General features: G+C 42.9%; 1 protein-coding gene across 1 annotated transcript in view; it reads right to left on the minus strand.

Annotated features, from left to right (window-relative positions):
• SH3BGRL2 (SH3 domain binding glutamate rich protein like 2) overlaps positions 1–18,006 on the minus strand; it is a 57,646-nt gene extending 39,640 nt beyond the window's left edge. Inside the window, exon 1 of the mRNA XM_059701125.1 lies at positions 17,776–18,006. Within this exon, the coding sequence (XP_059557108.1) occupies positions 17,776–17,820 (45 nt within the window). The 5' untranslated portion in view covers positions 17,821–18,006. The remainder of the gene's footprint in view (positions 1–17,775) is intronic.
• Positions 18,007–18,809: the final 803 nt, after the last annotated feature.

Raw genomic sequence — 18,809 nt, forward strand, 5'->3', positions numbered from 1 at the left:
CTGATAACACAGATTCTTCATGCCTCTTATTTAAAAAGCAGTAAAAGGAATCGTGTCCCTCATAGCCTTTACATTTGCCTAAGCACATGTCTATCTGCATGCCCTACTCCAGCCCTACTGTGATGTGGTCATGTACTCTTGACATAGCTTTATATTCTTTTTTTTTAAAATATATTTTATTGATTTTTTACAGAGAGGAAGGGAGAGGGACAGAGAGTTAGAAACATCGATGAGCGAGAAACATCGATCAGCTGCCTCCTGCACACCCCCCACCAGGGATGTGCCCGCAGCCAAGGTACACGCCCTTGACTGGAATCGAACCTGGGACCCTTCAGTCTGCAGGCTGACACTCTATCCACTGAGCCAAACCGGTTAGGGAGACATAGCTTTATATTCTTGATATAGCTTTATATTTTTGATATAGTAGAAGCTACAGAAATAATATTTTTTTTCACTTGTTCAATAAATACTATATGTGCCACATTTTCTAATAGGAAACTTGGAGGAATAAAAAGATGGAATAGTCCCTGACCTCATAGAACTTAGAGCTTACAGTTCAAACAATCTGAGTACAAAATACTTATAACCAAGGGCAGACTGTATTGAGGCCACAAGAGAGAAGTTCACAGGCTGAGCCATGAAGGGCTCGGGAAGCAGGGTCCCCCCAGACTGGAGGGCGAGGGAGGAAGGGGGCGGTGTGGGTGCGCTTCACTGGGAAATGTTATTGGCATCAGCTTCTAATAAAAGAGGGGACTCTGACTAGTCCCACTGGAGGGTGAGCAACGTCAAGGCAAAGAAAATGACATGAGAAAAGGCATGGAAGGCAGGGAGAAAAAAGCCTGGTGTATTTGCATAGCAGTCCAAAGAACAGTGAGAGAAAATGCTGCAAAGGGAGGTCAGAATCAGATCACAGAGGGCCCCAAATTTTAGACTAAATATTTGGCCTTGAAGCTATCAGCTCTCAGGGACCAAGGAGGTTTTTCTGAGCTTTCTGAACCTAACACACAAATTTAATCTTTTAAAAGGATAAGGCTTCCCTCCCCACTTTAATGGAAAAGGAATTCAAAAGGTGAACTACTAATCATCTTGTTCCTGTTAAGTATCTCCCAAGCAGCGCTCACTAGAATATCACTGTGGAAGGAACTATAGAGCATCCATTTGTCTTCCTCTCACACTACAGGAAACAGCCATGGAAAGGGAGTCATCTCCTCTAAAACAAAGGGCAGCATGGGCATGCAAATCAAACTCACGTCTGCCGGAAAAGAACGGGGAGAATGACATCTGCTCCAGTTCACAAGCTAATACAAAATATTTTGGCACAAAATCTTAAAATCAGCCACCTTCCCAAATCAAGAGATGCTTTTTCCTGTCTAGCTCTGAATATGACTTTCTTTGCCCTTATCCAAATAAACACACCTGGCCTTGAGATAATTTTAGCACTGTATTCCACCTGACTACTGTATTCCACCTGACTACAGTATTCCACCTGACTACTGTATTCCACCTGACTACTGTATTCCACCTGACTACTGTATTCCACCTGGCTACGGTATTCCACCTGGCTACGGTATTCCACCTGACTACTGTATTCCACCTGACTACTGTATTCCACCTGGCTACTGTATTCCACCTGACTACGGTATTCCACCTGCCTACTGTATTCCACCTGACTACTGTATTCCACCTGACTACTGTATTCCACCTGACTACGGTAATCCACCTGACTACGGTATTCCACCTGGCTACTGTATTCCACCTGGCTACTGTATTCCACCTGGCTACGGTATTCCACCTGGCTATGGTATTCCACCTGACTACTGTATTCCACCTGACTACTGTATTCCACCTGACTACGGTATTCCACCTGGCTACTGTATTCCACCTGACTACGGTATTCCACCTGACTACTGTATTCCACCTGGCTACGGTATTCCACCTGGCTACTGTATTCCACCTGACTACTGTATTCCACCTGGCTATGGTATTCCACCTGACTACTCTGTTCCACCTGGCTCTGTGTTGTCCTCTGCTTTCTGTGTTTGTGTTCATCCCCCCCTCCCCACAGTCAAATTATGAGGTAGTTGGGGGGAGAGGGGCAGAGGTAGAGTAAAGCTATTTACTCATTCTGCATCCTGAACATGACTAAACAATGGGCAATAGACGGGGCTCATAAAAATATGAGAACTGTTAACTCAATTAATTTCCAAAATATATATCCTTAAAGACTGGATTCTGTGTTACTTATATTGGTTTATGTATGGAATAAAAGAAATAAAAACCTCAGAGCTAGAAGAGCTCTTAAAAAACAACAACAAAAACTAAACCACTAAAATGGCTATAATCTAAAAGACAGACAATAACAAGTATTGGTAAGGATGTAGATAATCTGGAACCTTCATAATTACTAGTGAAAATATAAATTAAAATTGCTTTGGAAAACCATTTGGCAGTTCCTCACATAGTTAAATATAGAGTTACCATATGAACCACCAATTCTACTCCTTGGTATATACCCAAGCGAAATGAAAACATATGGTCACACAAAAACTTGTACATAACTATTCACAGAAGCATTATTTATAATGGCCCAAAAGTGGAAACGACCCAAATATCCATCGACTTATGAATGAATATGGTATATTCATACAACGGAATACTATTCAGTCATATAAGGAAATGAAGTGCTGATACATTCTACATGCATGAACTTAGACACATTATGCTAAGTGAAAAAAGCCAGACCCAAAGGGCACATATTGTATGATTCCATTTAAATGAAATGTCCAGAATATGCAAATCTATAGAGACAGAAAGTAGTTGCCAGGGGCTGGAGACAGGAAGGAGTGGAGAGTGACAGCTAATGGGCTTGGGCTTGGAGTTTCTTTTCAGGGTGATGAAAGATTCTGGAATTAGAGTGTGGTGATGGATGCACAACACAGTGAATCTAAAAGCCACTGAAATACACTATTGAAAAGGGTGAATTTCATGGTAAATGACATATGTCAACCAGACAACAAAAACAACATGAAGAAAACCCTGAAGCTCAGAGAAGCTAAGTTTCTTGTCCAAAGACATAAAGCTAATTAAATGGCATCACCAGAACCAGACGCCAAATCTTCCAACTCCCAATGCAGTACTTTAGGCTCACAGTGAGCTGCTCTAGAACAGCAGTTCTCAACCTGTGGGTCGTGACCCCTTTAGGGGTCGAACCACCCTTTCACAGGGGTTGCCTAAGACCATCAGAAAACACATATATAATTACATATTGTTTTTGTGATTAATCACTATGCTTTAATTATGTTCAATTTGTAACAATGAAATTGGGGGTCAGCACAACATGAGGAACTGTATTAAAGGGTCGTGGCATTAGGAAGGTTGAGAACAACTGCTCTAGAGGTATCAGGACAAGCAGTGTCAACTTGAACTAGTCATTTAAAGGCTCATACCTCATCATAAGAGAAAGATGAATTAAATGATCTATCTCTTCAGTCTCCAGTTCTGAGGCCATCTGAGTCTCATCATATTGTGCGTACTTTCTCTCTGCTACCACAGATCAGAGCAGGGGTTCTCAACCAGGGGTGATTTTGCTCCCCAGGGGACATCTAAGAATATCTGGAGTTTTGGGTTGTTTTGGGAGCAGGGTTACTACTAGCACCCAGCAGGTAGAGACCGGCCTGCTGTTCTATGACTACAACGCACAGGACAACCTCTGCGACAAAGAATTGTCAATAGTGACCGTGGTGATAAACTGTGGTTTAGGGTGTGATCAGCTTCCCCTCCAAGCTTTTCAAGGAAGTTCTGCCCTAGAGTATAATGACCTCAAACAGCAATTCTGAGGTGACAGAGTGGCTGGGAGGCTAGCACCAAGCACACATAGGAAATAGAGACACTTTGTGCCCCCCATAATAATAAACTTCCACAGAGAGTGGAATATTCAAATGCCCAAAGCAGTCAGGCAGTTAACATTGAAGGAATGAAGCCAACAAACACCTAATAATCATTTAGGACTATTATTTCCTTCCTTACAAAAAAAAAAAACTTTCACTGGCTCCCATTTTTCATGAAATATACATAACCTTCTCAATATAATCTTGTGGTTTCTCACTTTTGATAAGACATAAATACCAAGAAATACGTTCTATTATAAGAAAAAAATTCACAAGCCCTGTAACAAATGGCTCAAAATAGGGAAGATGGTGGGAATGGCAGAGAACTGTGGATACCCCAAGGGTACATGCTTGGATGAAAGGGTCACCACTAATTAGCTCCAACAGATCCCTTCCCTGATCGAAGGAGGCACTGGGTTAAGAGATCTTTGGATGATTAAAAAGAATAGGAAATATTGTGGTGTGTGTGTGTGTGTGTGTGTGTGTGTGTGTGTGTGTGTGAGAGAGAGAGAGAGAGAGAGAGAATCTCCTAGTAAAAATTGTGGCTAAAAAAAAAAAATTAAAACACAGTACTAAGTTAAAAACAAAGGGGTTCCAGCAAGGAACCTTCACTAACCCTAATAAACAATGTCAGTTTCATATCTTCTAAATGCATTTCAATAAAACTCAGGTCCCACTGTCTGATTACAAAAACTTTTTTCTTTAATTAAATCTTTTCTCTCTTTTTTTTTTGGTTAATCATCACTTGTGGATATTTTTTCCATTGATTTTTTGAGAGAGTGGAAGGGAGGGAGGAAGGGGAAGAGAGAGAGAGAGAAAAACATCAATGTGAGAGAGACACATGGATTGGTTGCCTCCCGCAAGCCCCCAGGGCCGGGAATCGAACCTGCAATCCTTCAGGGACATGGCCATTCGGAAATAGGATGGCATGGGTCTGAGTGTCCGGACCTTCTGGAATCTATGACAAGGCAGGGTATTTAAAGTTTCTGAACTTCAGCAGTTTCCTATGACAGAGAGAGAGAGAGAGAGAGAGAGAGAGAGAGAGAGAGAGAGAGAGAGAGAGAAAGCGTGTGCGCGCGCAAGGGAGGATATTGAATATGAATGGCTACCAGGCCAAATTACTTTGAGAAATAAAAATAACAAACAAAAGCCGAAACCGGTTTGGCTCAGTGGATAGAGCGTCGGCCTGTGGACTGAAAGGTCCCGGGTTCGATTCCGATTAAGGGCATGTACCTGGGTTGCGGGCACATCCCCAGTAGGAGATGTGCAGGAGGCAGCTGATCGATGTTTCTCTCTCATCGATGTTTCTAACTCTCTATCTCTCTCCCTTCCTCTCTGTAAAAAAATCAATAAAATATATAAAAAAAATAAATAAATAACAATCAAAAAAGCCCTGAGTACTTCCTGTGCATGGTGTAAATGGTAGTTGTTATGAGAGCCAACGCTCTAACCACTAAGCACCACCGACCAGGGCTCTTTAATTAAATATTTATTTTATTTTATTTTTTTGATTCTTAGAAAGGGAGAGGGAGAGATAGAAACCTCAGTTGGCTGCCTCCTGCACACTCCCCACCAAGGATTAAGCCCACAACCCAGGCATTTGCCATGACCAGGAATCAAACCAGCAACCTCTTGGTGCATGAATCCACACTGAACCAGTGAGCCACACCAGCAGGGCTAATTAAATCTTAATAGCTCATTTAAAATTGAGAATTCACAAAAGACAAGAGAATTACTGCTGGCTTAAATTTAAATGAAACTCATGGTATTATTAATGGCTGGCATTTTATTAAACTCTAACAACTTTACAAATGAGGATGCTGAGATCCAAAGAAATTAAAAGACTTACTAAGCTACCTGCTGGGTAGGGTACCAGTTACAATTTGTACCCAGGTCTTTGTGCTCCTAAAATCCACATTCTTTCCACTTATTACCTTGTTTGTATCATAAAAATTTCTTCTATTTACTAAGTTTATGAGGCTCTCTCTGTAAATTACATGTAAAGAAGCCGATCTTTGTGATGTGTATGAACAGTGGCTTTGCATACCCACTCCTGCCTTCCTGTGGGTGTTGATTACATTATTCCTTTTACACACAGCAGCTGCCTGCACTCCCACAGGTCCTCCTTCCCTACCCTTCAACCAGGGATAGCCCTGACTCTGGCCTCCCACTTTCTACTCGTTCTTGTACTGAACTCCCACAGAAGGCTGCAATATACTGATAAACTTTATCTGCAGGGTAGAAAACGAACTCATCAGCCCATGGAGAACATGTCACCCAGGAGCACAGGATCCAAGATGAACAGAATGAGGGCACACACTCCCACCACTAAGGTTTGTCCCAAGAGATTACATATCTCTGCCTTTGACCCCATCCCTGGGTTCCAGCCACAGGGCTAACCTTTCCTTCTCCCATATCACCCGATTACACTCCCATTCCTTCCTCTATTCCCTCCAGTTCAACACATCAAGTTGGTTCTACTCAACTTTATCACACAAAACAAGAGAATCATATTTGAAGCAAATCTGGATCAGGACACCCAACAAAATATTCCACAGTCGCTTCAGAGCACTGCTTATTCTAATTTCTCCGATTCCTTTCTCAGGAACATAGCCATTTGGAAACAGGATGGCATGGGTCTGAGTGTCTGGATCTTCTGGAACCTATAACAAGGCAGGTTATTTAAAGTTTCTGAACTTCAGCAGTTCCCTATGAGAGAGGAGAGAGAGAGGGAGAGGGAGAGGGAGAGGGAGAGGGAGAGGGAGAGAGGGAGAGAGGGAGAGAGGGAGAGAGAGAAGAGAGAGAGAGAGAGAGGGAAAGGGAGGATATGAATATGAATGGCTACCATGCCAAATTACTTTTGAGAAATAAAAATAACAAACAAAAGAGCCCTGAGTACTTCCTGTGCATGCTGTGAATGGTAGTTGTTATGATGATGATGATGATGATGATGATGATCACACATTTGCTTTCCATTTCAACCCATATTCTATATAGCTATTACCAGTCTCTGCAGAGCAAAGCCACTGCTTTCACATGCCCTGGGGACAGTGTGCCTAGAATAACTTGCTCAACAGCTGAGTGGGAACCCCTGGAACTCTTCCAGAGGGGTCCTGTCCCTCCCCTTTCTTTAGCTTGAGCTTGAGCTCACACTGTTATCCTAGCCAGCTTTCTGGGTCAGCACGACCCAGGTTCTCATAGGTCTCTGATTGTAGGCTCTTCTGGTGGGCAATGTGGGGTAATGAAAAAAGTACTGAACACAAAATCAGAAGACAGGCGTTCAAATATGGATTCACTGAGCTGAATGATCCTAGGCCTGTTAGCTACTTAATCACTCTGTACCTCAATATTCTCATCTGTAAAACAGGTACAATAAACTTCACTTTATAGGGTCATTATAAGTTTAAGTAACCTGCAGGAAAAGTCCAATCACATTGCTGGGCACAGGTAAACACTCATTGTTCACCTGAACCTCACCTTTCGGTGCCCCAAGGCTCTGCATGGTAGAGAGTCACATTCTAGAGTCCACCTATTGCAGTGTCTTTCTCCCTTTCCTGTCTCCACCACCTTTTCCCACGAAGCCCCCTTTACCTCTTACCACCATCCACCTGCCCATCTGCCAGCTCTGAAAGCACCCCACTTACATGTCACAAGCATCAAGATTCAGCGTTCAGTTTCACAGTCAAGATAATCACGTCCTTCCTGCGAAGTTTCACTCATCTTCATTAAACACAGAAATCCTGGCCCTTCTCCACCATCCTTACCCCAAAATTTGGGGTGAGGTGTTTGGAGAGGATATTACCCATCAATTCAATTTGGTGTCTCATATTTTTCTCAGACTCCACATAGTCTACATTCAGTTACACAAATCTGAAAGCTAGAGTTCAACTACACAGAGTCTAAGACAGGGCTGGCACAGCTCCGGTCCTCACTCCTCTGGTGCCGGAGAAGACAGCAACAGTCAATCACACCACTTGTTTCCCAGACAAGGCTCCAAAACCCCTCTCCCAGCTCTCCAGGCAGCCACCATCCATCAGCCAGAGCTGTCATTGAATTGAAATCGACTTGCCAAGTTTAGGAAGCTTTAAATCAAGCCAGAAGTCTAAAATCATGTCCTATGTACAGCAAAGAATGGCGTCCATTTGCATAGTAGTGAGTACTTTGTAGGCAGTGAATACATATGGTTTAGTGACTCATGCACAACATGCTATTTACCTATAAAATGTTCAAAAATTACAGAAGTCTAATAAAGTGGTTTGTGTGGGGAATGTCCTCAAATTGTAATGTTTATTTATTCAAATTTCAGTTGAAAACTTTTTATATTTAAATTTATAAAACTCTCCAAAAACTATACCAGCATGCACTCTCAGCTTAGTAAGTTCTATGTACTGTACACAATATTTTGATAATTAAAGATCTTACATGATCCAAGGTTATAATTTTTATTTTTATTCCTGCTATTACTACTATTGCTGATGATATAATAGAAATAATAGATCACATACACTAAGTACTTGAGCACTCTCTTAAATACCTTATGTGGAATACTTCATTCATTCAAAGCTCATGGCAATCCTACACAGAAGGTACCACACCTATTCCAGTTTTACAAATGAGGGGGATTGAGGTTACTTGCCTAATGCCATATCCCTCATCAATGGCAGAGCTAAGATTTGAGCTCAGTCCCTGCCTTACCCATGAGGGAACCCTGCCCTCCAACGATAAAAAGTCCATAGATGGGGCAGAAGTAGGCACGTGGGTTGAATATAAACTGACTCCAGATAAAATAACAGCAGATATTCATCCAAACACCTACTTTGGCTAGGAAGTAGTTTATTATGAAAGGACAGAGCAACCCTGGCCAAGGTGGCTTAGCAGTTGGAATGTCGGCCCATACAAGTAAGGGTCACAGGTTCAGTTCTGGTCTAGGGCATGTACTTAGGTTGCAGGTTAGATTCCCACCCTGGTTAGGGCTCATGCAGGAGGCAACCAATTGATGTTTCTCTCTCCCTGCCTTTCTCTTCCTTTCTTCCACTCTCTCTAAAAAGCAATGGAAAAAATATCCCCAGATGAGGATTAAAAAAAAATTATAAAAGGACAGTGCAACCCAAAACTCCTATCAATGGGGGATCCAGGCTTAGAGAAATGGCCAATTCCCATGCAAAGGAACTGTCCTAATGACTATAATTACCAAAGCAGAAAACCAGTCAACTTCAATCCATACGGGAATGTCATGAATGAAGAACACTACACTCCCACTCCTTATGCAACCCACAGAAGGAAAACCAATTACTCAAAAGTAATTGAGTTACTGTGTTTGTTGTTACTTTGGGGTTTTTGCTTTGCTTTGTTTTGATTATAATAGTGGTTTGGTGTACATCAATAGCTGCTTACTTTAATTCTATCTGCATTTACGAAATATCTCAACTGACTTGTCAAGCAAGTCACCTAATTGGGTCTCTCTTAACACTCAACCCTCCACTCCCAAAGCCACTAGATTGAAGACGTCAAAAAGCCATTTCCTGATCTGGGCCATGACCAGTATGAAATGGAAAACGCATCCTGAAATACTTAGAACCCTCTGCCCTTAGTCCCAGCCAGCGTTCCATTTCCGGCTCCTGGAGCTCTGCAGCAATATTGGCAGAGCCCACAGAGGTCCCACAGCAAGGCAGACACTCCCTGATGTGCAAACACCCTGCTTTTCCACTTGCTGGGGTCAGTTCCAGGAAACCCTCTTTGGGGTTCTGCCAGACACTGAGCCAGCCTGAAGGATTCAGGTCCCCTCAGGAATAAATAAGCTGCCAATGGCAACCGAGGGAACCAGATCCAGGGGACCAACCATATTGTTCTGGAGTTTCCCAAGGGCTGCCCCAGCCTAAAAGTACCTGGGTCTGTAGGTAGAGTCAGTCTGCCAGCATCTAGTTCAGCTTTCGATCTTACAGCAAAGCTGTCATGAGTCCAAAAGGGAAACATCCAATTAAGTGCTTTTCCTAGGTTGATTTCTTTTCTAGAGTTTAGGGAAGAAACAATCAAACATAAAAGAAATAACAACACTAACTTTAAATTACCACAGTCCAGTTCCGGAGTAATTAGCCAGTAATTAGCAGATAAATGCAGATAAGCCCAAGAAGAAGACAGAAGGGAAATTGCACTGCCTTAAACTAGACTGGCCAGTTGTATGCGGCTGGTACAGGGTACCAATCTCCCACTCTTCTTCCCCGCCCCACTTCTCCCCGCCACCCCAACCACCCCCCAAAACTAGGCAATAGTACATACTTATCACTACTGGGCTAAAAACCCACTCAACAGCAAGGTTCAAGGACATGTTTCTAAGCTGCATCTATAAAGAGGACCCCAAAAGATAATTGTACATAATCAGAAGTGAAAAATTTCCCTCAAATATTAATAAGCATTTGCCATTTCACAGAAAAATATTCACTAAATTTCTAATTTGGGAAGCTAAGGTCCTTTTTTGCATAATGGATAAGTAGTATAACAAAAATTAATCAGAAAAATAATGAATACAGGAATGCAATTTAATTCAGAAAAACTGAACTTCTATTAACTCTACATCTACAATCACACAGATTAGAGCGATTCCTGATGAAAAATTGCTGAAATCTAAAAAGGTCTTTGAAAAAATGGACATTTAACAGCTTAACTAATAACTTTTTATTCTATTTTTAAAATTTGCATTCCAAAATAAAGTATTTTAAACTTTTATATATAATGAACAGTACGTCATGCTAATTTTTATTTTTAAAACGGAAATATTCACTAAGACTAGACTTTTTCTAACCCGTTGCACAATTCTAACTTTGCTGGGGAAAAAACAAAACAAAACACCCACACAATTTATTTCTGAACTTTTTTATAAACTAAACATTAAAAAATCTAAAGAAATATTTTTTGGAGTTAGTATCTTACACTGCTTTCTACTGCACTGTTGAGGTTTTTCCCCCCATTATCCATTTGTACGCCATAAGCATCTATAGATGCAAGTGGCGGGCCTTTTTTAATTAAATTAAAAATATTGTGGCAGTTAACTGACTATAGTTGTTTTCCTTTTCTATTTTTGATTAAAAAAAAATTTGAAAAACAGAAAAAAAAGACTCAAGTAATCTTTCCACATTTCTGAAATGTGGAAACCACCTTATACTTCATATTATAAATATTTGCCAAAATTTCATTTTCTCAGATAGAAATGTTTATTGCAAGTATCCTAAAACAAATGGGGAAAAAGCCCCTAATTTCATAAAGGAGTCCATGACCTTGATTATATTTATATTTACAAGTTTGAAATCTTACTATAGAATGAAAAGTATCAAATTGGGGGAATATTAAAATGAACTAAAATGACTGAGGTGAGGTGTTCACTTGGAATATTAAGAAATCTCCCTTCCCAGCAATAGACCTTATACATTGACTACAATTCCATATAATTATATATCCAAAAGCTGCCTTTAAGATTCAAGAAATCTGCTCAAAAATTTTTCCAATTAAAGGGGGGAAATTCCACCAATTGGTCTTTCTATTTCAACCCTCATATGACATGCTGTTATGGGTCTGATTGTGTCCCCAAACGATGTTGAGGTCCAAGCCATGATGAATGTGGCTTTATTGGAAATGGGGTCTTTGCAGATACCAAGTTAAGATGAGGTCATTAGAGAGTAGGCTCTAATTATATGACTGTGTCCTTATAAAAAGAGGAAATTTAGATACAGAGACAGGCAGGCACACAAGTACACCATGTGAACATGAAAGCAGATACCATGGTGATATATCTACATGCTGAGGAAACCCAAAGATTGCCAGCAAACCATCAAAAGGTAGGAACAAGAGTCTCTCTTCCAGCTCTCAGGAAGAGGCAACCCTGTGAGCACTGTGCCCTTGACTTCCAGCTTCCAGAACTGTGAGACAAGTTTCTATTGTTTAAGCCCCCCAGTTTTTGGTATTTTGTTAATTTACCAAAGGAAACTAAAGTAGCCCTAAGAAACTAATACACATGCTTTCCCAGCCTGACCTTACAATCCCATCCTTTTCCTTGAGTCTCAACGTATTTCTGCTTCTGATCATTTCGTGTTTGTGCCCACCTAGTCTTGAATTTGACTTCACACCTTCCCCTGCCAATGCCCTTCAGTACTGTTTCTCCTCGGGTGCCACTGACATTTTGTCTGGGGCAGATCTTATGGGGGACTGTCCATCATACTGCAGGATATCGAGTATCCCCAGTACTTTCATTCGCCCTGGGCACCACAGTGTCCACACAGAGAACTTCTGCTCTAGAAGCTTTGCAGTCACCTGTCCACCAGAGTTTGACTCAGGGTCCCACCTTCTGCTGTATATGATCTTATCAGGTCAGTTAATTTTCAGTTTCTTCAACTGTATAATGGGAATAAATAACTACCTTGCCGTATGACTCTGAAGATCAATGAGTTAAAGATGCTAATAAGCCCAGGCTTACCCTTACAAACTCCTTCCAGCCTTAGAATCACCTTGGAATTAATGCCCAATTGTTCTACACAGTCACATTCTGACTTTAACTGCCTTGGAACTACTTTCAATGGCTTCCTCACAAGAATGAAGCTTCACTGAATACATTCTGTAGAGATGCCTTTACTGATCACTGATGTTTAAAATAGTTACAAATCATGCAAGGCAGTTGGGTATGCCTTCCACAGTTGCAAAGAGCAAGACAACTCTGAGTATAGTTTCTATGTGTTCTCCCACCACTCTCGCCTCTCCTTGAAAACATAGATGCAGCCCTGGGCAAAGCTCCATGTTTTCTGACATTGCTTTCAATTTCTCTGTAACTTTTGCTCTCAGTAAAGGTTCCTCTTCAACATCCACGGACATACTGTAGTCTAGCGCATTTCACCCTGCCCATGGGAACATCCCCCAAGGCGGTGAATCCCTCTTTCTCCTTGATTAAATGGTTTGCATCCCAAGTCAGCACTGATTTGTGCCACTAAAGGCACAGTTTAAACCTGTTCTCCTGACCCTCACATACATACCTACCACCTAACACAGAGCCTGGTATTTAGTAGGTTTTCAGTGATTGATGAATGCAAGACTCAATCCATGCATGCATGGATGCATCGCTGAATGAACATACGTATAAATATATTCAGGAGTCAGGAGACCTGGCTTCCGTTTACCATTTAGCTCTGCCTTAACTGACATAAATGACCTCAGGGCAAGCCGCTAAATCTCTATGCCCAAATGTCCATCTTTGTGAAATTACGTGGGTGGACTTTACTAAAAATCTCTTTATGTTTTCTTCCAACTCTAACTGAGCCCATGAACCTTTTTCCTTAGAAAGAAAGGGAGAGGGAGAGGAAGAGAAACACCAAAATAAGAGGCTGCCTTCTGTATGGCCCCTACCAGGAATGAACCTGAAACTCAGGCATATGCCATTACTCTGATGATAGGGAATCAAACCCACAATCTTTTGGTACAGGGGACGACATGCTCACTCAGTTGAGCCACACTGACCACAGTGAGCCCATGAACTTTACGGAGGATTACAAGACTTTATTTCTTTTTTGAGAAATTTTAGTCAACGCAAGGGGGGCAGGGGCGTTTTTCTGAAATCACATACCAGGGGTCCCTCCCTGTCACAGGGTACCTCATTCCCTGGTGACAAAAGGCTCCAGAGAGCATGCAAGCTGCAGATACTGAAGACATCTCTGCGACATAGTACTATGGAGTTTTTGGAGTTAGTATCTTGGAGTTTGTGTGTTATCATGGGCTTCTTTCAAGAACTTAGAGTCTATTGTCTATTGTCTCCTCAAAAGGGGTCCAAGGGGGCCTCTGCTGACTGCTGTCGCTTACCCAAAGCTCCTCCCTTTCCCGTCTGAACAAGGTGGGCTTATGCGCTGTCTCCCAGGCTCCAAATCTAACTCAATCCCTCTCCCTGCCATCTGCCTAAGGCTCCCACATGCATATTTCATGATTTCTGGCACATTTCCTCCTTATCTGACATCCTGCAATGCATCCCTCTGCTGCCTATATTATTTCTATCTCTGGTAAGAATGTTCCTGAAAGAGGCATGTGTCCTTGGGCTGTACTTTATTATGGACGGTTTTACCTTTCCTATCTTATCTCCCCACCTGGTCCCCACGTGAATTCCTTGAGGACAGGGACCACACCCTCTATTCTCCTCTAGTTCCCCACAAGACCAAAGACTGAGCTATGCAAGCAGCCAACACTTAGAAAATACTTACTGAATGAATGAAATGAATGAATGAAATAATTAACTGATTTCAATGCTTTTAAATTAGAAATTCATATTAATATATTTCCTGCATAAAGTTACTAAGACCTCCCCTTTTAAGTATACAACATATAGTATTTTCCTAGGACTGAAGTAAAATGTCCTTCACTACAATATGAATGACAGCAACCTTATCAGCTGCACAAGAAATCTGGTTTTTCAGGTATCCATACCATAATATTGTGTCATCATATTTATTTCCTAGTAAAAGCACATCTTACCTGGAGCTGGGGAGGATAAAAGGGCTATCACTCTTTTGCATTAATTATTCCAACTACCACTGTTCTGTGTTGTAAGCCAGAGAGTTCAGGGAAATCAGAATACGTAAGATGAGCATTTACTCTAAATAGAAAGTTTGAATCTACTGTTGATTGGGGCGGGGCATCTTTTTAGAAATTCCTGGGACTTACTTAGCTAAGTCTAATTCTAGTCACATTCTTCCCTTGAGGTTTAATAAACTTCAGCTAAAATCAAACTGTCTTGGGAATCAAATTATCTGTTCTTCCATGCACTTGCTGCTCACTGTTGGTAATAAAACATCGCCAATGGTCAACACACCACTCCTGGGGGGAAAACATTACAGCGATGCCTTCAAAGCTTAACATAGCTCAATGCTGTAAGCCCCATTCGCCTCCCCAACCGAAATAACTGATTTCAATGCTTTTAAATTAGAAATTCATATTAATATATTTTCTGCATAAAGTTGTTTAAGTTAACTTAAACAACTTCATTATCTCTTGGAAATCATCATTCTCGTATATAAGCATAAAGTTATCATTACCAAAACCATCAATCCTATATAATAAAACCCTAATATGCAAATCAACTGAACGGCAGAACGACCAGTAGCTATGACATGCACTGATCACCAGTGGGCAGACGCTCAATGCAGGAGCTGCCCCCTGGTGGTCAGTGTGCTCCCATACGGGGAGCGCCACTCAGCCAGAAGCCAGGCAGCAGTGGTGGCAGCAACCTCTCCCACCTCCGCTGCAGGTGGACAGTAAGGAGCGAGGGGTCCTGGGCTGCAAGAATCCTGGACTGTGAGAGGGATATCTGACTGCTGACTTAGGCGTGATCCCCGGGGGGGGGGATCGGGCCTAAGCCAGCAGGCGGACATCCCCTGAGGGATCCCAGACTGTGAGAGGGTGCAGGCCAGGCTGAGGGCCCCTCCCCCCTCCAGTGCACAAATGTTATGCACCAGGCCTCTAGTATCATATAATTACAGAAAAACTGTGTATTGATATAGGAGATATTAGAGTTGGAGGGACTTGATGACTGAGGATTAACTGAGACTTGAAAAGATGGGGTCCATCAAGTGGATAATTAATGTTTATGGGCTGTACACATGTGATAACAGAGCATGTCTTCCAGCTCAAATCAAAGCGTGTCAAGACACATACTACCAGGTGGGTGGTGAGAGGACCTGAGACATCACAGTAAAACACCAAAGGAAAAAAATAAATTCACTTTGAGGCTAATATATATATTGCTAAAGTAAAAGAAGCTCTTACTAGGGTTTATCCACATTTACCCAACTGATGAAGTCAAAGCATTATAAAGCTAGAGTGTAATTCTGAGCTATTCATCACACAATTCTTCATTCTATAGAAGGCTAACTCAGGCAGAGATGGAACACCTTATCCAAGCTTATACTACTAGTCAGAGACTGCATTAAATCTTAGGTCTCTTGCCCTGGCCAGGTTAGCTGAGTTGGTTGGAGCATCATCCCGTACACCAAAAGGTGCAGGTTCGATTACTGATCAGAGCACATACCTAGGTTGTGATTGTATGGGAGGCAACCCATCCATGTTTCTCTCCCCCTCCCCGCCCCCCCCGCCCCACTCCCTCTCTCTAAAATCAATAAGCATGTCTTCGAGTGAGAATTAAAAAAACAAGACAAAACACATGGTTCTCTCAAGTCTAGCTTCATGAGCAAAGCACAGAACATTAAATTTTAAAATTAAAAAGGCACATAGCAGGCAGGAAATAAATATTTGTTAATGGAATTGATACGGGGTTCCAGAACTATCTTGACAAACTATCTACTAACAGGATAAGCCAAGTAATTGCCTCAAGTCCTGCCTTTGACTTGTTCAATATAGCCTAGACCTCTTAATACTATTAAAGCATCCCTGGTGCAATAAAAAAAAAAAATACTGGTGCAGGAGGTAGGGGGGTAAGAGATCAACCAAAGGACTTGTATGCATGCATATAAGCATAACCAATGGACATAAGACACCGGGGGATAGGGGAGGCTAGGGGACTGTCTAGGGCGGGGGGGGGGGGGGGGGGGGAATGGACACATATGTAATACCCTTTGTAATACTTTAAGCAGTAAAAAAAAAAAATACTATTGGAACAATTATGCAAGTTAGTGGCGAAACCAAAGGCTTTGTAGCATTCTTACGAAGGAGTGCATTTGAAAAAAAAAATGTATCCACACACCAGTATGGGTTTCCAAACAGATGCAGTGTAGTTTCAGTCTATAAAAGGCAGGTATGACTAAGCAGCCACAAATAATTAGAAACCCCAAAACTATCAGGAGTCTGGGGACCAGAGCATGCCTGCATTTAAAGATAAGTTGGCATTTCCCATCTATTGTTCCTACAGCAAAAGGGAGTTCTTTTTATACTACAGTGTTGATTTCCTCTTAATAAAATGCCTCAGTTGCTTATAAGGATTTGCAAACAATATTCTATTCCGTCCTCCATCCCACCTGCTTCAGAAACAAATTTTGGGTTGAGTTGCTGGGAAGTTACCTGGCCAGATCAAAGTTTAAGCAATCAATACTACATTTTTTCATGTATTTATATATGTATTATATATCTCACCAAAAAGCCCCTTAAATCTGTAGTTGAATATTAGCTAAGAAAACGAAGTCTTAATCATGTAAAACATATCGCCACCTGTCTCACTCAGGGGGCTATCAAGTATACTACTGAATTTCCCTTAAATTCTGACATCTGGCTATTTCACTTCTCTTCCTAAAATAAAATTTTTCATTAAAATATTCAAGAATATCGACCAAACAAAATAGCTTACGGTAACTAAAGAGACCACCACTTACATATCCTCCAGATGAAACTGACGACAGCATTACGGGGGGAAGAATCCAAACACACATTTACATAAAGCTGCAAAAATATTTACAGTACAAAAATTCCTGACACAACAGGAAAAAACCTGGTTTACCATTCTCTTCGCGCAGGTATAAAACTAAAGAAATGGACTTGGTAGGGAAGGGTGGGTGGAGAGCTATTCCCTCTTAAACTTGTTTCATTCATGAGCTAGGCTAGCAAACTAAACAGCCGAGAAAGCTCCCGTACAAAACTTAACCAGGCTGAAAGTGCAAAATCGGGAGCAATTAACACCAAAGGAAGTAGGACCCCGGGGTCCCCCACCCTACCTCTGCTCCCGCCCTTTTCATTGTCCAAGTGCGAGTGGATCACCTGGCGGGGGCCGGCTTGCGCGGCCGGACGTGCTGCGCGCCGAGACCCGCAAGGGTCAGCGCCGCGTTCCTCGCGCAGGACGCGCACCCGGTGCCCCTACCCCGGCCAACCGGACCCCGGCCAACCGGACCCCGGCTCCGCTACGGGTCCCCGCCGCGCTCACCGCCACGAAGCCGGAGGAGGAGGCGATGAATACACGGATGACCATCCTCTCGTCGCGCCGGGACGCACCGTCTGCCCCCTCGGACTCTGGGCTGGTGCGGACGCGGACGCAAAACTCTGCAGCGGAGAACCGCGGCTGCCACCGGCCAGAACGCTCCCTTCGGGTGAGATCGCAGGGACCTAGATCCCTCCCTCCAGGTCTGCAGATAAAAAGCTCCGCGCCTCTCCGCCTCCTGCCCTGGCAGTGGAGGGGGAGGAGGGGGGAGGGGGAGGAGGGGGGAGGGGGGGCCTGTGCGGGGGCATGATGGGAGTTGTAGTTTCGGTCTGTCCCTGGGTGACTGGTGGACGGAGGTCCTTCAGGTTGCCTCCTTGTTGCGCGTCAATCCCTGAGGCATGCCGCTGGCTGGAAGAGAGCCCGTGGCAGGGAAAAGACTTTGACAAGGGGTGGCGAGGATGCCAGGGAGACGAGGAAAAATAACACTAGGCAAAAGGGATTGGTTCAAAGTCCACGCTTAGGTTCTGTGTTGTGGTTTACTGGTTTGGAGCAAACCCACCCAGGTTCATCTGCGTGGGGCAAGCCCCAGGGACCTACGGCGGTCGGGGTCGGGTGGATCCGGGTCTCCGGAGACAGCGGCGGTGGAGGGCGGTGGCGGGGGTGGGGGGGGTGAGGGGGGGTCGGTGAGAGGGGCGCGGGGCTGGGCGCGCCTCTGTTTTCCCAGTGACTCTGGAGATTGCAGTAAGATGATTCCTTTAGATCAATGGGAGGTTTTCTTTTAATGCAGACACGGAAAATTAGAAACCCAGATGAGAGCACAACCGATATTTTATTTTTCTTAGCAAAACTGTAATTGTAGTAGAAAAAAATAAATACCAAGCGAAATTAGAATCCTATCAACATTGGGAATCTGAGCCCCACCCGCCCCACCCCCTACCCTACACAATGGCTTTGCCTCTGTTCACCTAATATTTACAGTTGAGCCAAATCTGTGCCTTTTTCAGACCTGCAAATTCCAGCGCAGTCTCCCTGGAGGATGC

Source organism: Myotis daubentonii, chromosome 6 (genome assembly GCF_963259705.1).
Source record: "Myotis daubentonii chromosome 6, mMyoDau2.1, whole genome shotgun sequence".
NCBI classification, from domain to species: Eukaryota; Metazoa; Chordata; class Mammalia; order Chiroptera; family Vespertilionidae; genus Myotis; species Myotis daubentonii.